Source organism: Physeter macrocephalus, chromosome 2, assembly GCF_002837175.3.
Source record: "Physeter macrocephalus isolate SW-GA chromosome 2, ASM283717v5, whole genome shotgun sequence".
Lineage (NCBI taxonomy): Eukaryota > Metazoa > Chordata > Mammalia > Artiodactyla > Physeteridae > Physeter > Physeter macrocephalus.
The window spans coordinates 48,338,554-48,353,485 of NC_041215.1; the positions used below are offsets into that span (position 1 = coordinate 48,338,554).

The 14,932-nt window shown below is 35.1% G+C and overlaps 1 protein-coding gene across 1 annotated transcript in view; it reads right to left on the minus strand.

Annotated features, from left to right (window-relative positions):
• The window catches only part of LRP1B (LDL receptor related protein 1B), a 1,933,320-nt gene that overhangs the window by 811,760 nt on the left and 1,106,628 nt on the right, over positions 1-14,932 (minus strand). The window contains exon 12 of the mRNA XM_024122386.1: positions 3,148-3,328. Coding sequence (XP_023978154.1) covers positions 3,148-3,328 — 181 coding nt within the window. The remainder of the gene's footprint in view (positions 1-3,147; positions 3,329-14,932) is intronic.

A 14,932-nucleotide genomic window follows, 5' to 3' on the forward strand; every position in this document is an offset into this window, starting at 1 on the left:
TACACCAAGCACACCAGATTATAAACTCCTTGAAGACAATCACTGTCTTACTGATTTCTATTGATCTATACGGTAGTCACTCAATAATATATTTTAATAAATAAGTAAATGAAAAATTATCTCTTTACAGATTTCTATAATTGGTTATGATGCTTTTGATAAAACCATACCTCTGAAGAGTACTTTTTGTTAATAGGCTATTATGGCAGAGAAAATCTGTGATGCTCTCCTGTGTACAGCTGCAAAAAGGTATTATGGTAGAAAAACGTAAATGAACCAGGTCTTTAAAAAAAAATGTTTTGACTAAAGTTATATTATGTTATTTTAAATGGAGTTTTCCAAACTAAACTTTCTTCTTCACTTCTAAAAAACTTACATTAGGGTCAAATGATTATTTGGACAATTAAATTCACATGGTTCCATTTCTACTTCTACTGTCTTCCAATCCATTCTATACAGAACAGTAAGATTAGTTGTTGTTGTTGTTGTTTTAATATAAATCTGACTATATTAATTCTCTATTTTACATTTACACTGAAGACAAAGTACAAATCTCTCATGGTAGTGGGCAAGGCCCTGCTGTCCTTTCCAATTGCATCCTCAGTCACTTTCCCATTTGCCATCTATAATCCAGCCTGTCTTCATTTCAGTTCCTCTGACAGTAAAGCTTTTGCCCAACTTAAGATTTCAGTTGTTCCATTTTCTTTATCTGAACTCTTTTCCTCACTCTCCATGGCTGGTTCCTTCTTTACAATTAAGTCTCAGCTTAAATGATGCCTCCTTAAAGAGGCCTTTCAGCAAGCCTATTTAAATAGGTTTCTGTTAGTTGCCGTCATATCAACCTGTTTGTTTGACTCCATCACTTTGTTCTCTAGAAATTACATTCGTTGTTCATTTGGTACTTATTTATTGATGAATCTGCCCATTCCCTACTTTTCAGATGATACAAGATGCTTCATGAGGGTAAAGGCTATGCCTGCTTTGTTAACCACTGTATACATAATCAGAGCTCTGGGCATTGTATATTGTTAGGGGAAAATATGTGTATATATACATATATACACGTGTATATACGTATACCTACACACACATATCCACATATATACATACACACATGCGTTTTTTTTTTCAGGTTGGTGCATAATAGCAGTATTCTATAATATTTAAAAATCTGTCTGAAGGAAGAAGTAGAAGAGTCACTCTTTGCAACATCAGAGGCAAATATAGGATTAGCTGGGAGATAAGTACTATAGGGATGCAGTTACTACCTTACTGAAAAGAAAAAATGTCATATCAATCAGATTTGTCTCCAGATACTTTGAACTATGTAGATGTTATGGGTTTCAAATCTAAATTGGATACCTGCCTCTTAGAGAAGTGTTGAAGTGGATTCCTGAATTTGAAGAGAGAGATGGGTCTAGTGGCCCCTAAATTTTCTCCAAATCATCTAATTCTATGACCTGCACATTTATGTCATCTCTCCAAGCACCTCAAAGACCCTTTGACTCCATCGGAAAATATTTTCCTCTAACAGAATACTGAGAAGGAAGATGTTGTTTTAAGATATATTTGAAACATCTTGCTTCAAGGAGATTTAGACAGCGTGGAATAAATATTTTCTCTAAAAATTAAGATTGCCTTGGTTTAAAGGTCAAATAGATGACTTGGTTTAAAAGTCCAGGAATAGAAATTTAAAGAATCCACACATAAAATCACTAAAATTACTTTATAATTATGCCTTACAAAAAACATGCAATGAGTTCATCCACTGATTAGGTCAGACTGGAAAAAAGCACCCTGATTGTATTTGGAGCTATTCTCAATACAAACAATTTCAGGAACTGCAATCTGGTGATCTCAGTTTATAAGGGAGTCATGTGCTTCTTATTCAATTAAGTATTTTTTTTGTATGCAATAGTAAGGTATAAAAATATTAATTTTGTGGTGCCATTTTGAAACAGTGAAATATAAGCCACGGAGGGGATAAAAACCACATACAACAACTGTACATGTAGACTATGCAATCCACTCATTTAATTCTGAGATTCTACTAGGAATTTTCACATTTCTTTAATATTTCTATATGTACATTATTGCTTGTGTTCAGGTAATAGCTATGAATAAAAATCAAAGGAAAACATATTCTCAAAAATTGCACAAAATAATCCATCCTGAAACAAGTAGCACATACTATAAAATGATGTCACTATATGGAAACTATGGTTATGTCCAAAAATACAGAGTTACCAAACTAGACTAAAAAAAGTAGTGGAGAGTGGCATGGACATATATACACTACCAAACATAAAACAGATAGCTAGTGGGAAGCAGCCGCATAGCACAGGGAGATCAGTTCAGTGCTTTGTGACCACCTAGACAGGTGGGATAGGGAGGGTGGGAGGGAGACGCAAGAGGGAAGAGATATGGGGACATATGTATAACTGATTCACTTTGTTATAAAGCAGAAACTGACACACCCATTGTAAAGCAATTCTACTCCAATAAAGATGTTAAAAAAAAAAAAAAGTAGTGGAGTATAGTGGCTCTGAGTAAAGTCTTGGAGACAGGTTGCTTGGATTTAAATATCTAACCAGGCTCTTAATAATCAAATGGTCTTTTGCAGGTCCATTACAAATTTCTTCTTTGTAAAACAAGAATGAGAACGGCAACTAATTCAAAGTATTATTGTGCAGAATCACAACATAGAACATGGTAATCTATTTAACAAAATGCCTGGCCCACAGTAAATGTACAAAAACTGGAAACTTTCTATTTTTTGAATACTTTAAACTTCAATAGCCTTTAATTTAAAAAATTAAATTGGTTGATTTGCTGGTTGAATTGATTATTTATCTTGGTGTCAGGTCAGGCTGTCTAAAATGGAGAATTATGGTGCTTGTCTGAATAAACCAAGTAAATATATTCTCTATATAAATAATCTGTTTATTTCAGTTCAATTATCTTGACATGTTTATTTAGCACATTCTCTAGGAGAGATAATCATTAAATGAGCAACTTTTCCCAGTGAAGCCATTCATGTGTGAATGTACATGTGGATTTAAACAAAACTTACTAATACTAAATATGTAAAAACCAAATTTATCTAATATAATTTTCCTTATATAAAGCTGATCAAATATTGCATACCCATTAACAGGATCCACCACAATCCCTCTGGGATGGGACATTTCTCCCTCTAAGAGAGTCTTCCGACTCTGAGAAGCCTTTTCCAGCCTAGCCACATTAATGGTCTTCCTATGGCCATCATTTGTCCAGTAAAGGTTATTTCCAATCCAGTCCACAGCAATGCCCTCCACATTATCCAGATCTGCAAAAAGCAAAAACAAGAAAGAAATTTTACATTAGTGTCCACTACTTACCTTCTACTTAATAAAAAGTATAATTTTAAAAGGAATACATTCTGATCTATAAATTCTTTATAGTGTGATTTTTGCAAATATCATTCCATAGAATATTTTTTAATTTTGTTTTGAATGCCAGGCCCTCTCTTGAGATATTTTATTTGAAACAGTGATCTGCAGAAAAACAGGAAAATATAAGTGATGAGAAAACGAAAGGGTGAAAGATAAGTTCTCAGAGTAAAAATACAGTCTCATAGACTGTTCAGAAGAAAAATCAAGTAACATGATCTAGTAATACGTTCAAAAAGCATGTTCAAACATGTAATATGTAATCTGAATAACCAAAATAATATGAAGGCCCTTCTGCCAAGAGTTGAACAGGTCCAGCAGAAGCACACCTTTGAAAGCCCTGACTAGGCTTTTAACATGGAACTGCATGAACAGTGAATCTCAAAGAAACACTAAAATATTTCTGTATATTCTAGACTTAATTTAAAAAGGATGCTATTACAGGCTCCTCTAAGATACAGGCAGTTATAATTCAAAGGAATACTGTAAATATATAATCATATGAGCTCCCCTAATTCAAATCTTTACAGAAAGGGAAACTCTAACACAAGAATGAAGGCTTTTAGTTTATTACCACATGAGCAGTGATAGAATAGGGATAAAATCCAATCCAGAGGATCCACAACGTAGAGATTTTTATAACTGCACTGTTCCTACGGTGAGTCTTTTCCTCACCTTTTGCCATCCTGTAAACCATCCTCCAAACAGTATACGACATCCTAAATATAATTCTATCCCTCTATTGTATGAGAAATTACTGTGAACTTCTCTTCTTTCAAAACCAGGAAAGCCTTTGTCTCTTTTCCTCCTGGGTGTGAGGTACAGAATTGGCACTTACTGGACACAACAACAGGTAGTAGTACATCAGAGACAGAGATGAGCATTCACACACTGCTGGGAAATCTACATGACATTTTCCCTCATACACAGATGTCATAAACATTGACTATTATCATATTCTTTAACCATGGCCCTCTGGCCTTGGAAAAAATAAAATTTTCTTTTGTGACCCTTTCTGCTAATCAGCATGTGCCCTAACTCAGGATGACTAATACAGTGTGTGATTTGATCTAACTGAAAATCTGATTATAGTGAATCAGATATATTCTCAATTTCACTAAGCTATCTGCTTCATTACCAACGAATATGAGTAATTTTCACAGGTTAATTGTGCCTATGCTTAGAAAAAAGTTTCACTTTTGTCTTTGCTTTATTGACACTTAATTTTACTGAGCACTTTCCTGCTCTGTCATAATGGAAAGAGAGTAGCTATTTACTCCTTTCTATTTATCATAGTCTGTGGCTGGTTTTTGTCTTGTTGTTGGTTTTCAAAAGTTATATTACATCTGAAATCTAACCCAGCATGGAAACTTTCTTCCTCAATAACCTTCTCATTTCTAAAACATTCCCTTTTGACATCTGACTTAATACTTTTTTCTTTTTCATATGAAGCAGTTGTAGTATTATTCGATTGAAATTTTGTTTCTGACACTTGGGTAAGTAACTCAGTCACTCTGATCCTTAATTTCTCCATTTAAAAAGTGATGATAGGGCTTCCCTGGTGGCGCAGTGGTTGAGGGTCCGCCTGCCGATGCAGGGAACACGGGTTCGTGCCCCGGTCCGGGAGGATCCCACATGCCGCGGAGCGGCTGGGCCCGTGAGCCATGGCCGCTGAGCCGGCGCGTCCGGAGCCTGTGCTCCGCAACGGGAGAGTCCACGACAGTGAGAGGCCCGCGTACCGCAAAAAAAAAAAACACCAAAAAACAAAAAAAAAAGTGATGATAATAATAGCAGCTACTCTGTAGGATGAGTAAACAAGAGGTAAATTAGCTACTGCACATAAAATACTTAGCATACTGCCTGTAATATTGTAAATTCTCAATATGTTAGTTTTTATAAATTCATCAGGATTAAAAATAATATATACACATACATACATACATATATAAATCCTGGCTCTTTTGATAGGAATAGACCTTACGTTTTTCTCTTTTAAAGGAACTTTTCAGTAATATTTCCTTACATTTTAACTGGTGGCCAAATTTAATTAGAAATAGGATATGCAGAGTCAGTTGTGAATAAATAGAGTGGGATGGAATGGAATTCTAAAAAGCAGAACTTGGGAGGATCCTGTCTCTAATTGGTTCATTTGTTTTGTCTTTGAAAAATGAAATGTTTGAATAGCATGAAGTAGTGATTAGGATCACAAGTTCTAGAACCACACTCACTAGGCTCTGTAACTCTGAGCAAGTTACACCTAATCTTTAAGATTGGTGTAATGATACTGTTTAACTCATAGGATTGTTTTGAGGATTAAATGAATATATAAAACTCTTAAAAATAATGTTTGGCACATAATAAATACTACATAAATGTTGCTATGAATATTATTACTAATAGTATCATTATTATTATAATCTTCTCTTTAGCTACCTATCTATTGAGACAGCAATGAATCAATTAGCCTAGAATGTTTTTTAATATTATTTGTGTGTGTGTGTGTGTGTGTGTGTGTGTGTGTGTGTGTGTGTGTGCACTTTGTTTTGTTTTTCTGTTCTGGAAAGGATGTGGATGAATGAAAATTAAAAAAAAAAAAACTCAAAAATGAGTCTTATGTGCAACTTGGGAATTTTTTTAGGCTATCTTTAACCAGAAGAAACTTCCTCTTTTATACTTGTAGGACAAAGCCTGAAGAATCAATGAATCCCTTTCTCAACAAATATACATTGGTAAGGAAAATACTCTGGCTCTATATCATTTGACATCTTCCTTTAACTTATGACTTAGATGAAACACTAAGACGTATAGAGCATTGGTTTACGTACACTTAATTTTTCACTCAACCGGGTTTGGATGGGGCCTCCCTGAGATTGACTATTAGGATCTCTATGACCAAAACCCTTCAACTAGGTGATCAATAACATATGAAGGTTTATGGCACTGAACTTCCAAACAAACATAGGTAATACAGAGATACTAATCACTAGCTCAAGGAAACACATGACTGATCAAATGCAAGAAAGTTGTCTGTTAAAGAGAAACTTGCTAGAGTAGATTGCTTTGATACCTTTGGGTTGAGTTGAAGTATTCTACATTCTAAAATCAATATTCATTACATCATCATCATTATTTTTACATAACGAAAGCAAACAAAGAGTATGATTTTTTAAAAAAATCTGGTCAAAATCTCCCTTACATTTCACTAAATACCCATTTCCATTAATCGAGAGGCAAGAACTCAACGTGCTTGTACTTTTTCAAAAAAAAAAAAGAGAAAAATTCCAATAAATAATGGTTTTCTGTAATCTTTTTAGATTAAGATTTTGTTTATATGTTCCTTTTTAAGTGAAGAAATGAGACATTTATCCATATAATTCAGATTAAAAACAGACTTTTTCATTTATTCTATGAATACTTAAGGTTAACATATTATTTTGACTCAAATAATTAAAATTTCCATTACTTTTTCTTTGTAAACATTGTTCTAGTACATCAAGAATAACTTTTATAAATGGACAGAATATATAAATAGTGCTCTAGAAAAACATCTCATCAAAGCTAGATTTTTTTCACTGAAGTGAAAAATTCTTGATGGTAGCATTGTTATTTCCTACAAGTGATACCTACCATTAATGAAATGTGGATGAATAAGAGATAATAAAATTTATGTAAATTAAAAAGAATAATTATGTGGATTTAAAATAAATAAAACAGAAAGCTATCTAAAGTAATTTAATATCTAGGATTAGATAAAACAAGCATTTGAAACAGAGGTTGGAAAACATATTTCTAAAATGAAAACATCATTACAGATCTGATTTTTAGATATTATACATTTATGAAACAGAAGAGGATTAAAGTTTTTATATTTAAAATAAGATCTTCAACTTTTAAAAATGGGTCCAAGATTAAAAAAAAAAAAAATTAAATGGCCAAGGATGTGAGCAGTAGTGGCCTTAGTTTCCTTAAGGTGCATAAACCAGATCTCCAGCTTAATGCATGTCTTGATGCTTTACAACAGAATTTGATTAACATCATAAGGAATTAACTGGAAATTACACCCCATAATTGCCATTATAAAAACACAGTGCCTCTATTTTTCCAATGTATTCAAGTTCTTCTATCCTTAGTACGAACATTATTTTTCTGAGTCGGAATGAAGTATTCCAAAAGTGTTTGCATGAGTTCAGAGTATGACCACATGCCTTAAATAACTGGAAGTGCCCTATGCATGTAGATATGTCCAGGGCCAGGGATGCCTTACCTTGCCTCAGAGTCAGTGCTTGGACAACTCTCCTGCCTCATACTCCTATAGTTCAATTAATTCAAATTCTCTTTGTGCATTTCAATAAGGCCTGAGGCGATGTATCTGACATGTGTGAATGAAGTTCATTTAATTAATAGTGTGGCAGTAAAGCTGCCTGCTGAATTTTCTATCTCATAAGGTTACAGGAGTACTTGGCCAGACTAAAGTTTTCTACATCATCTGTCCCCAATGGCTAGCTGAGGCTGATGGTCTCATCCTCATTGTCATTCCAAGTCCTTCCTGAGTTAATTTATTAGGTCGGGGAGGGTGAATACACAAGTTACTCTGAATGAGAACAAAATACTTTGCTGTTTTCGTCAAAGAGATATGTAAAGTGCATATAAGGGTCTTGTTTTTCAGATGAACAGAATACATTAAAACATAGTGGTTTCCTTCTATTATCAAAAGCGTAGTTTCAGTTTGGGAAGAGGGTGATACTGCTGGTCTCTCTAGGACATTCGGATATGTCATCTTTGATGCAGTGATGAACATATGTAAGAAAAAAGAGAGTGCCACAGCATCATAGTTACCAATACAGTAATCTACAGTGATGAGTAAAATGAAATATTTCAAGAACTGTTAAGAACTGAGATTCTACCCTACTTTCAAGCTAAGAAATTAGCCTGGTACTGTTTCATGGATGACAGTGGATGACACAAAACTTGTAGGACAGATAGAGAAGTCTTTATTACTTATGGCACAGCAAGCAGCATGGCCATCAGCAGACTGGTGTCTCTTTAGTCCAAAGTCCCCTGGGGACAGCTGGGATGGGCCCATATGGATGCCTTCACACACAGTTGATTGCATTGCAGGAGAAGAATTCCAAATTTAGAAAACCCAAACATTTTCTAATGGGCAATAAGCAGGCCTGCTTCTCTGCACCTGATGGATACTCCACCTCTTCTTCCAAGTCTCTCTTCTATGCAAACACCCTTGTTAGGATACCTCAGAACAAAAGGCAAATAGTGCCTCACTCTAAGACATGCAGAAATGTGAGGGATCCATGGAGAAGTGTCTCCCAAGGAAAAAAAATCCTAAAAAGTCACAATTTATGTCTTTAATAATGCAGATAGAGTAAGAAGTATATGAATATGACCATAAATAAAAATCATTTCTGGGTTCCAGGCTATTGCCCTTATGGGAATTTTCTGTTTACACTGTCACACCTTAAAGCATATTGTTCAGCTAGCCATGTGTGATGAACTAATTTTATGAGTCAATTTGGCTAGGCTGTGGTACACAGATATTCAGTTAAACATCAGTTCAGATATTGCTGTGAAGGTATTATTATATGATATTAACATTTAAATCAGTACAATTGGAGTAGAGTAGATTACTCTCGGTAATGTGGGTTGAACTCATCCAATGAGTTGAAAGCTTTAAGAGACAGTAGACTGAGATCCCCTAAGGAAGAGGGAATTTGGCCTCTACACTGTCTTTGGATTCGAGCTGCAATATCATCAACTTTTCCCTGGGTCTACAGCCTGTCACTCTACCCCATAGATTTTGGACTTGATATTCTCCACAATCATGTGAGGTAATTATTTAAATATATAGCTCTGTTTCTCTTTCTTTATGTACACATCCTTTTGGTTCTGCTTCTCAGAGAACCCTGACTAACACACCACTGCCATGCCTGCAGTCCAGAAATGATTCTGCTGAATGCTCTAGGCAGAAGGGCACTCTTCACATTCATTGTTTCCAGATGAAACATTGCAACATATATACCATGCAAGCCAGAGTAGCTTCCAACTTAAGAAAGTCCCCACAGTTATGGAATGAGTATATAGCTCATTTTACAATATTCCACGACAAATTTCTAGATAATATCCCAGTTGTATTGTAAATATTTTTAATGTTTTTATTTTCTGCATATTATGATGTTTTGACATCTTTAAAAAGCCTTTCTAGCTGGGGGGGAGACTACCTCTCCTGGAGATAGCCAATTACTGAAGATAGCAAAGGGCACAGCCAAGAACTTGCCTTTGAGGTGCAACGTAACCACTCCAGAGCCATACCTCCTCTACCTGGTCTCTGCAGGAGGCAATATTCCTCTGCCTAATCATCCCAGGGCCAGGTACCATGCCAACAGCGACCAGATTTATTGTTTAAAGCCCAATGGAATTATTCAAACTAGACAATCCTAAACTGCTTATCTTTCCCTGCCTTGCCTTTCCCACAGAAACTCCAGTAAAGCCTGTGGCCTACTGGTTTCCCTTCCTTTCTGTCTTTTGCCCTGTGACCACCCTGGTGTGTCTCCTATGTGGTCCTCTGTGGTGTGCTGTGCCTTCTGTTTCTGGGACCTGTAAATATAACAAACTTTGTTTTTCTGAACCCTCTCCACTGTCTCATGTTGTGGCCATACCTGACTAACCATATCATAAAGAATGCAAAATGTGAGTCTTCATTGTGAATGGGGAGAGAGAAAGGAATTTCTGTTCATGCCCTTTTACTACCCAATTCGGCCTACTTAAGGAGAGAACAGAGCAAGAATCACATCAGCTTCTGAACGCAAAGTATCACAGATATTCTTGAATATTCCTTTCAGTCCTATGAAGTAGGTTATAATTTATAAAAATAAAATACTTTGAAACTGGACTTCCCTGGTGGCACAGTGGTTAAGAATCCACCTGCCAATGCAGGGGACACGGGTTCGAGCCCTGGTCCGGGAAGATCCCACATGCCGCAGACCAACTAAGCCCATGCGCCACAACTACTGAGCCTGCGCTCTAGAGCCCGTGAGTCACAACTATTGAGCCCACGAGTCACAACTACTGAAGCCCACGTGCCTAGAGCCCGTGCTCCACAACAAGAGAAGCCACCACAATGAGAAGCCCACACACCACAACGAAGAGTAGCCCCCGCTCGCTGCAACTAGAGAAAGCCCGCGCACAGCAACAAAGACCCAACGCAGCCAAAAATAAATAAATTTATAACAAAAAAAGAATACTTTGAAACTTATTGTACTGATACTAAATTACTCCATCTCTTTCACATTAGATGAAAAGGCAACTCTATTAGAAGTCACTTGAGCAATTTAATTTCATAAAAATGACATTTTTTAGCTATATTTTCTAATATGTTTCATATTTTTGCACTTATTTAAACATTCAAATAGGTGTATCACTTCAATTGATAACTTTTACTGAACTTTGAAAACAAGGTAGCACATGCTTTGCTTAGGCATCATGTTTAGTGAAAGATAGTGATAATTAAATTTCAAATTGAGTTTAAAAGTCAGAGGCTATACATCTTCATTACATTTATAATTACCATGACAAAGAACAAATGTGTCAACTCATCTGACCATCCTCCTGGAGCTTAGCTTAACATACTAAATTATCAAAAGTATCCTTGTTTCAGACCCTCATTAGTACTCAGAGGGAAAATGATAGGCAAAATTCATGTGTGGATAATAGGTAAATGTGATAAAGGAAGTCAAGTCCTTATTAGTAATTTATCTCACAAAAACTTTATCTAAGTATCTAAGAAAATGCATACAGTCACACCCTTCTTTGGACAACAGGTAGTCTTGCAAAAGTGAAGCAGCGAATCAGGGAAAAATGTAATAATAAAACTAAGCAGGGACCCAGTTCTAAAGTCAGTATTTTAGAGGTAAAAGGAAGCTAAAGAATCATAAATTCCAACGTCTAGATTCTACAAATCATGAAAAAAGCCCTGGAAAGTAAAGTGACTCACAAGGACCCATTTTTAGTTACTAGTCAATACACTAAGTCTGGAAATATGACTCATGTTCCAATGTGCCTATCTACTTTAAAGTGGGATCTCCAGCATTGTACAAAGAAAAATTATAAATAGAAGCAAAAGTCAAAGAAAGTTAACATAAGCGATGATTTATTAGAAGGAAAAAGTAGGATGTAAAAGAGGGGGGGAGTGGAGATGAACAAGATTACTGAAGTGAAGGATGCTTTAACAACCTTCCAATCAAAATTATTATTCTCAATAAACTGTAGCTTTAATTTCTTACCAAAATATATTAGATGGCTGACAATGTAGAGATTCAACAAACATGTATATGAGGGAAGTCAAATATTAAAATAAAATATAAGGAAAAACTGAGATGCTGTTACAGAATACATGAGACTGAGAAAATATAACTACTAAATTCATGACGGAAAAACCGGTGAAATTTGATTAAGGTCTTTAGTGGTAACTGTATCAACATTAATTTTCTGGTTTTGAAAATTGTGGTATTGTTCTGTAAGATGTTACTATTAGGAAAAACTGTGTGAGGGATATCAAAACCTCTCTGTACTATTTTGCAATTTTTCCACCAAACTAAATAAAAGTAGTTCAAAATTAAATTTTAAAAATATAACCAAATAAATGAATGACTGGTTTTGGAAATGCATTATTTGTAATATAAAGAAGATGTTAAAGGTTAACTGTAGCATAATCTGTAGGAAAAAGGGAGATAGTTAAAATAGTGATGTTAGTACTATATTTTCTAACAATTTTGGGGCAGTATGCTAAATGAATCCTTTCAATTCCACAGCAAATTCATAAAGAAAATTAGTGCAGAATAATTTATTTAAATAAGTATATAGTATAAAATCATTCAAGGTAGGTATGCAACTGTGCAAGGAAAACATGGTATGAAGCTGTGCACAAAAATGCGATGTTAATTCAGAAAGCCTGGCAAAGTTTAAGACAGGGATAGTTTGCATGTATTAACTAAAAATCATATTTTTTTAATTAAAAATGTTACATAAGTTCAAAGGAATTATGGGAATATGTAAAATTTTTTAAGATTCCTGAAAAGTCATTAGGGAAGCTCATTATCAGAACAATTTCAATAAATACCAAAGTAACTTAAGATAATCAAAAAATAATAATAATGATTGAACTTATTGCTCCTTATTTTAGAATAAAAAAGAATCAACCTTCAATCATTTTTGGTTTTGTTTAATCAGCTTAATTACTATTTTTAAAGTAATGACAGCCAAATAAAAGGCCCTATTCATCCATTCAATGAATATTCATTGCATAGCTACTATATGCCAGGCACTGTTCTAAGCCCTAAGGCTCTATCAGTGAACAAACAAACAAAAACCTCTGACACCTTGAAGCTTACATTCTTATAGCAAGACAATAAACAAACAAAATATACCTAGGATAAGTACAAAGGAGAAAAAGTAACCAGCTAACAGCAGTAAGGATTTGGGTGGGAAATTTGCATAGATGCACAATTTTAGATGAGGTGACCAGCAAGGTCTAAGGAGGTGGCCTGTAAGCAAAGACCTCTAAGAGGTAAAGGAGAGAGGCAAGGGGACATCTGATGGAAGAGTGTTCCAGACACAAGGAACATCACATGCAAATGCCTGGAGGTGGAGCCACACACAGAGTGTTCAGGGGATGACAAAGAGAATATCAGAAAAGGAGTAACAGGAATATTATGGGTTATATAGAAGAAAATCAACTTAAATGAACCATATTTTCCCCTATGAATTTAAAATACTTATATTTTTGAGGTGATTATACATAAAATCTTCATGTACAATAGAGATAAGTGAGCCTCTATTATGACGTGTGCTTATTTGCAGGGTCTTATTTATGGGTATTGGGAAAGGCAGTCCCCAGTGGACCTGAAGTCTCCCTGAACTTCCCTGCTGAGGGTACTGAACTGTAAGGCTTGTCTGTCTTCTGGTACTGAATAATTTCTATAGCTGGTCTCACAGGCAACTAAATCAAGGTGACCACAGGGTGACTACTGCATAACTGTTCACTCTACAAGATAGGGGGACTTGAAAACTTTCTATTTGTGATACTGTTGGCTGTTTGCTCAAAAGGTGCTGATGCCCACGCCATGGGTTCCTCATCTGTGGCACAACCCACTCCGTGCTTAGCATTTATACAGAACCATGACATTGCCCTGTGAGACTTGGGGACAGGGAACCAGAGCAACTATGCTGATGCTAATGCCATTTGCTGTGCTGTGAGTAATAAACAATCTTAAGTCTCATTTTCTACTTTCAACACCTATGCAGTGGTGGCAGCCTTCCTCCCTGCCATCCTTGATAACAAGGTTGCTCAACATTGGCACTACTGACATTTGGGACTTGATAATTCTTTGTTGTGGGAAACTGTCCTGCACATGGCACTATGTTTAACAGCACCAGTCTCTATAGTAAATGCCAGGACCACCTCCTTCCCCAGTTGTGACAATCAAAAATGATTCCATATGTTACCAAATATCCTATGGAAAACAAAATTACCCCTGCTCTATGAAGTTGGAGTTTTACCTTGTAAGTGAACGAAGTGATATTTCTCAAACGTTTTTTAGTCCATTTTGATTTCTCTAAATATGAATTTTCTTGCCATTAAATGAAAAGTTCTTTACAACATTATTTTTTGGCAAAATTTCCAAAGAATATTAAATTAGGTATCTGTAGCTAGTAGAGCAGCAATACAAACTACTCTTAAAAAATATGCAGTCTCAGAGTGGACCAAATTTCATTGTAATTCCATATATAAAAAACACTTTAAAAGGAGAAATGGTAAACATTTCATGGTTAAACATTGTGACAAATGTCTTAGAAATATTTGTCTCAGAATGATGTTTCTTGTATATCCCTAGATATATTTTTTTAATATCAAAAAAGGATACCTTTTGATTTTTACCTGAAATGATAGTGAGCTAAATTTTACTATTTGAAATTTCTCTGTTTGAGACAAGTTACAAATACCCTAAGAGATAAAATATCAAGGTAACACTCTGACTCAAAATGTGCACATATACCTTTGATGTACAATAAGGGTTTATAAAAACTTGTTTTAGTAGCAGAGGTAAAAGTGCTAATTTTGGAGCCAGGAAAGCACTGCTATCCTGTGGAGGCAGATGTGTACTAACCAAAGAAGAAAACAGCTGTGTATTAAAATATTTCATATAGTTATCAGACCACTACCACCCATGAAATATACTAGTATCATTACAATGTATTAATTCAAGTTGTCTAAACATTTTATATTACACTGGATGATAGTTAATTTGTTGTTTTATATCTGAAAAACTCAGAGCCAAAATGCATATTTTGATGAGAACTTTGATTCTTTCCAGTTGCATAGGAATAGTGAGTAGAGAATACAGAGAAAAGAGAGTTGATGTATTTCATTTAAGGAAGGTCTGAGTAGTCATCATTTCTTTTACTTTTTCCTTTTCTTTTTGGGGAAGGGT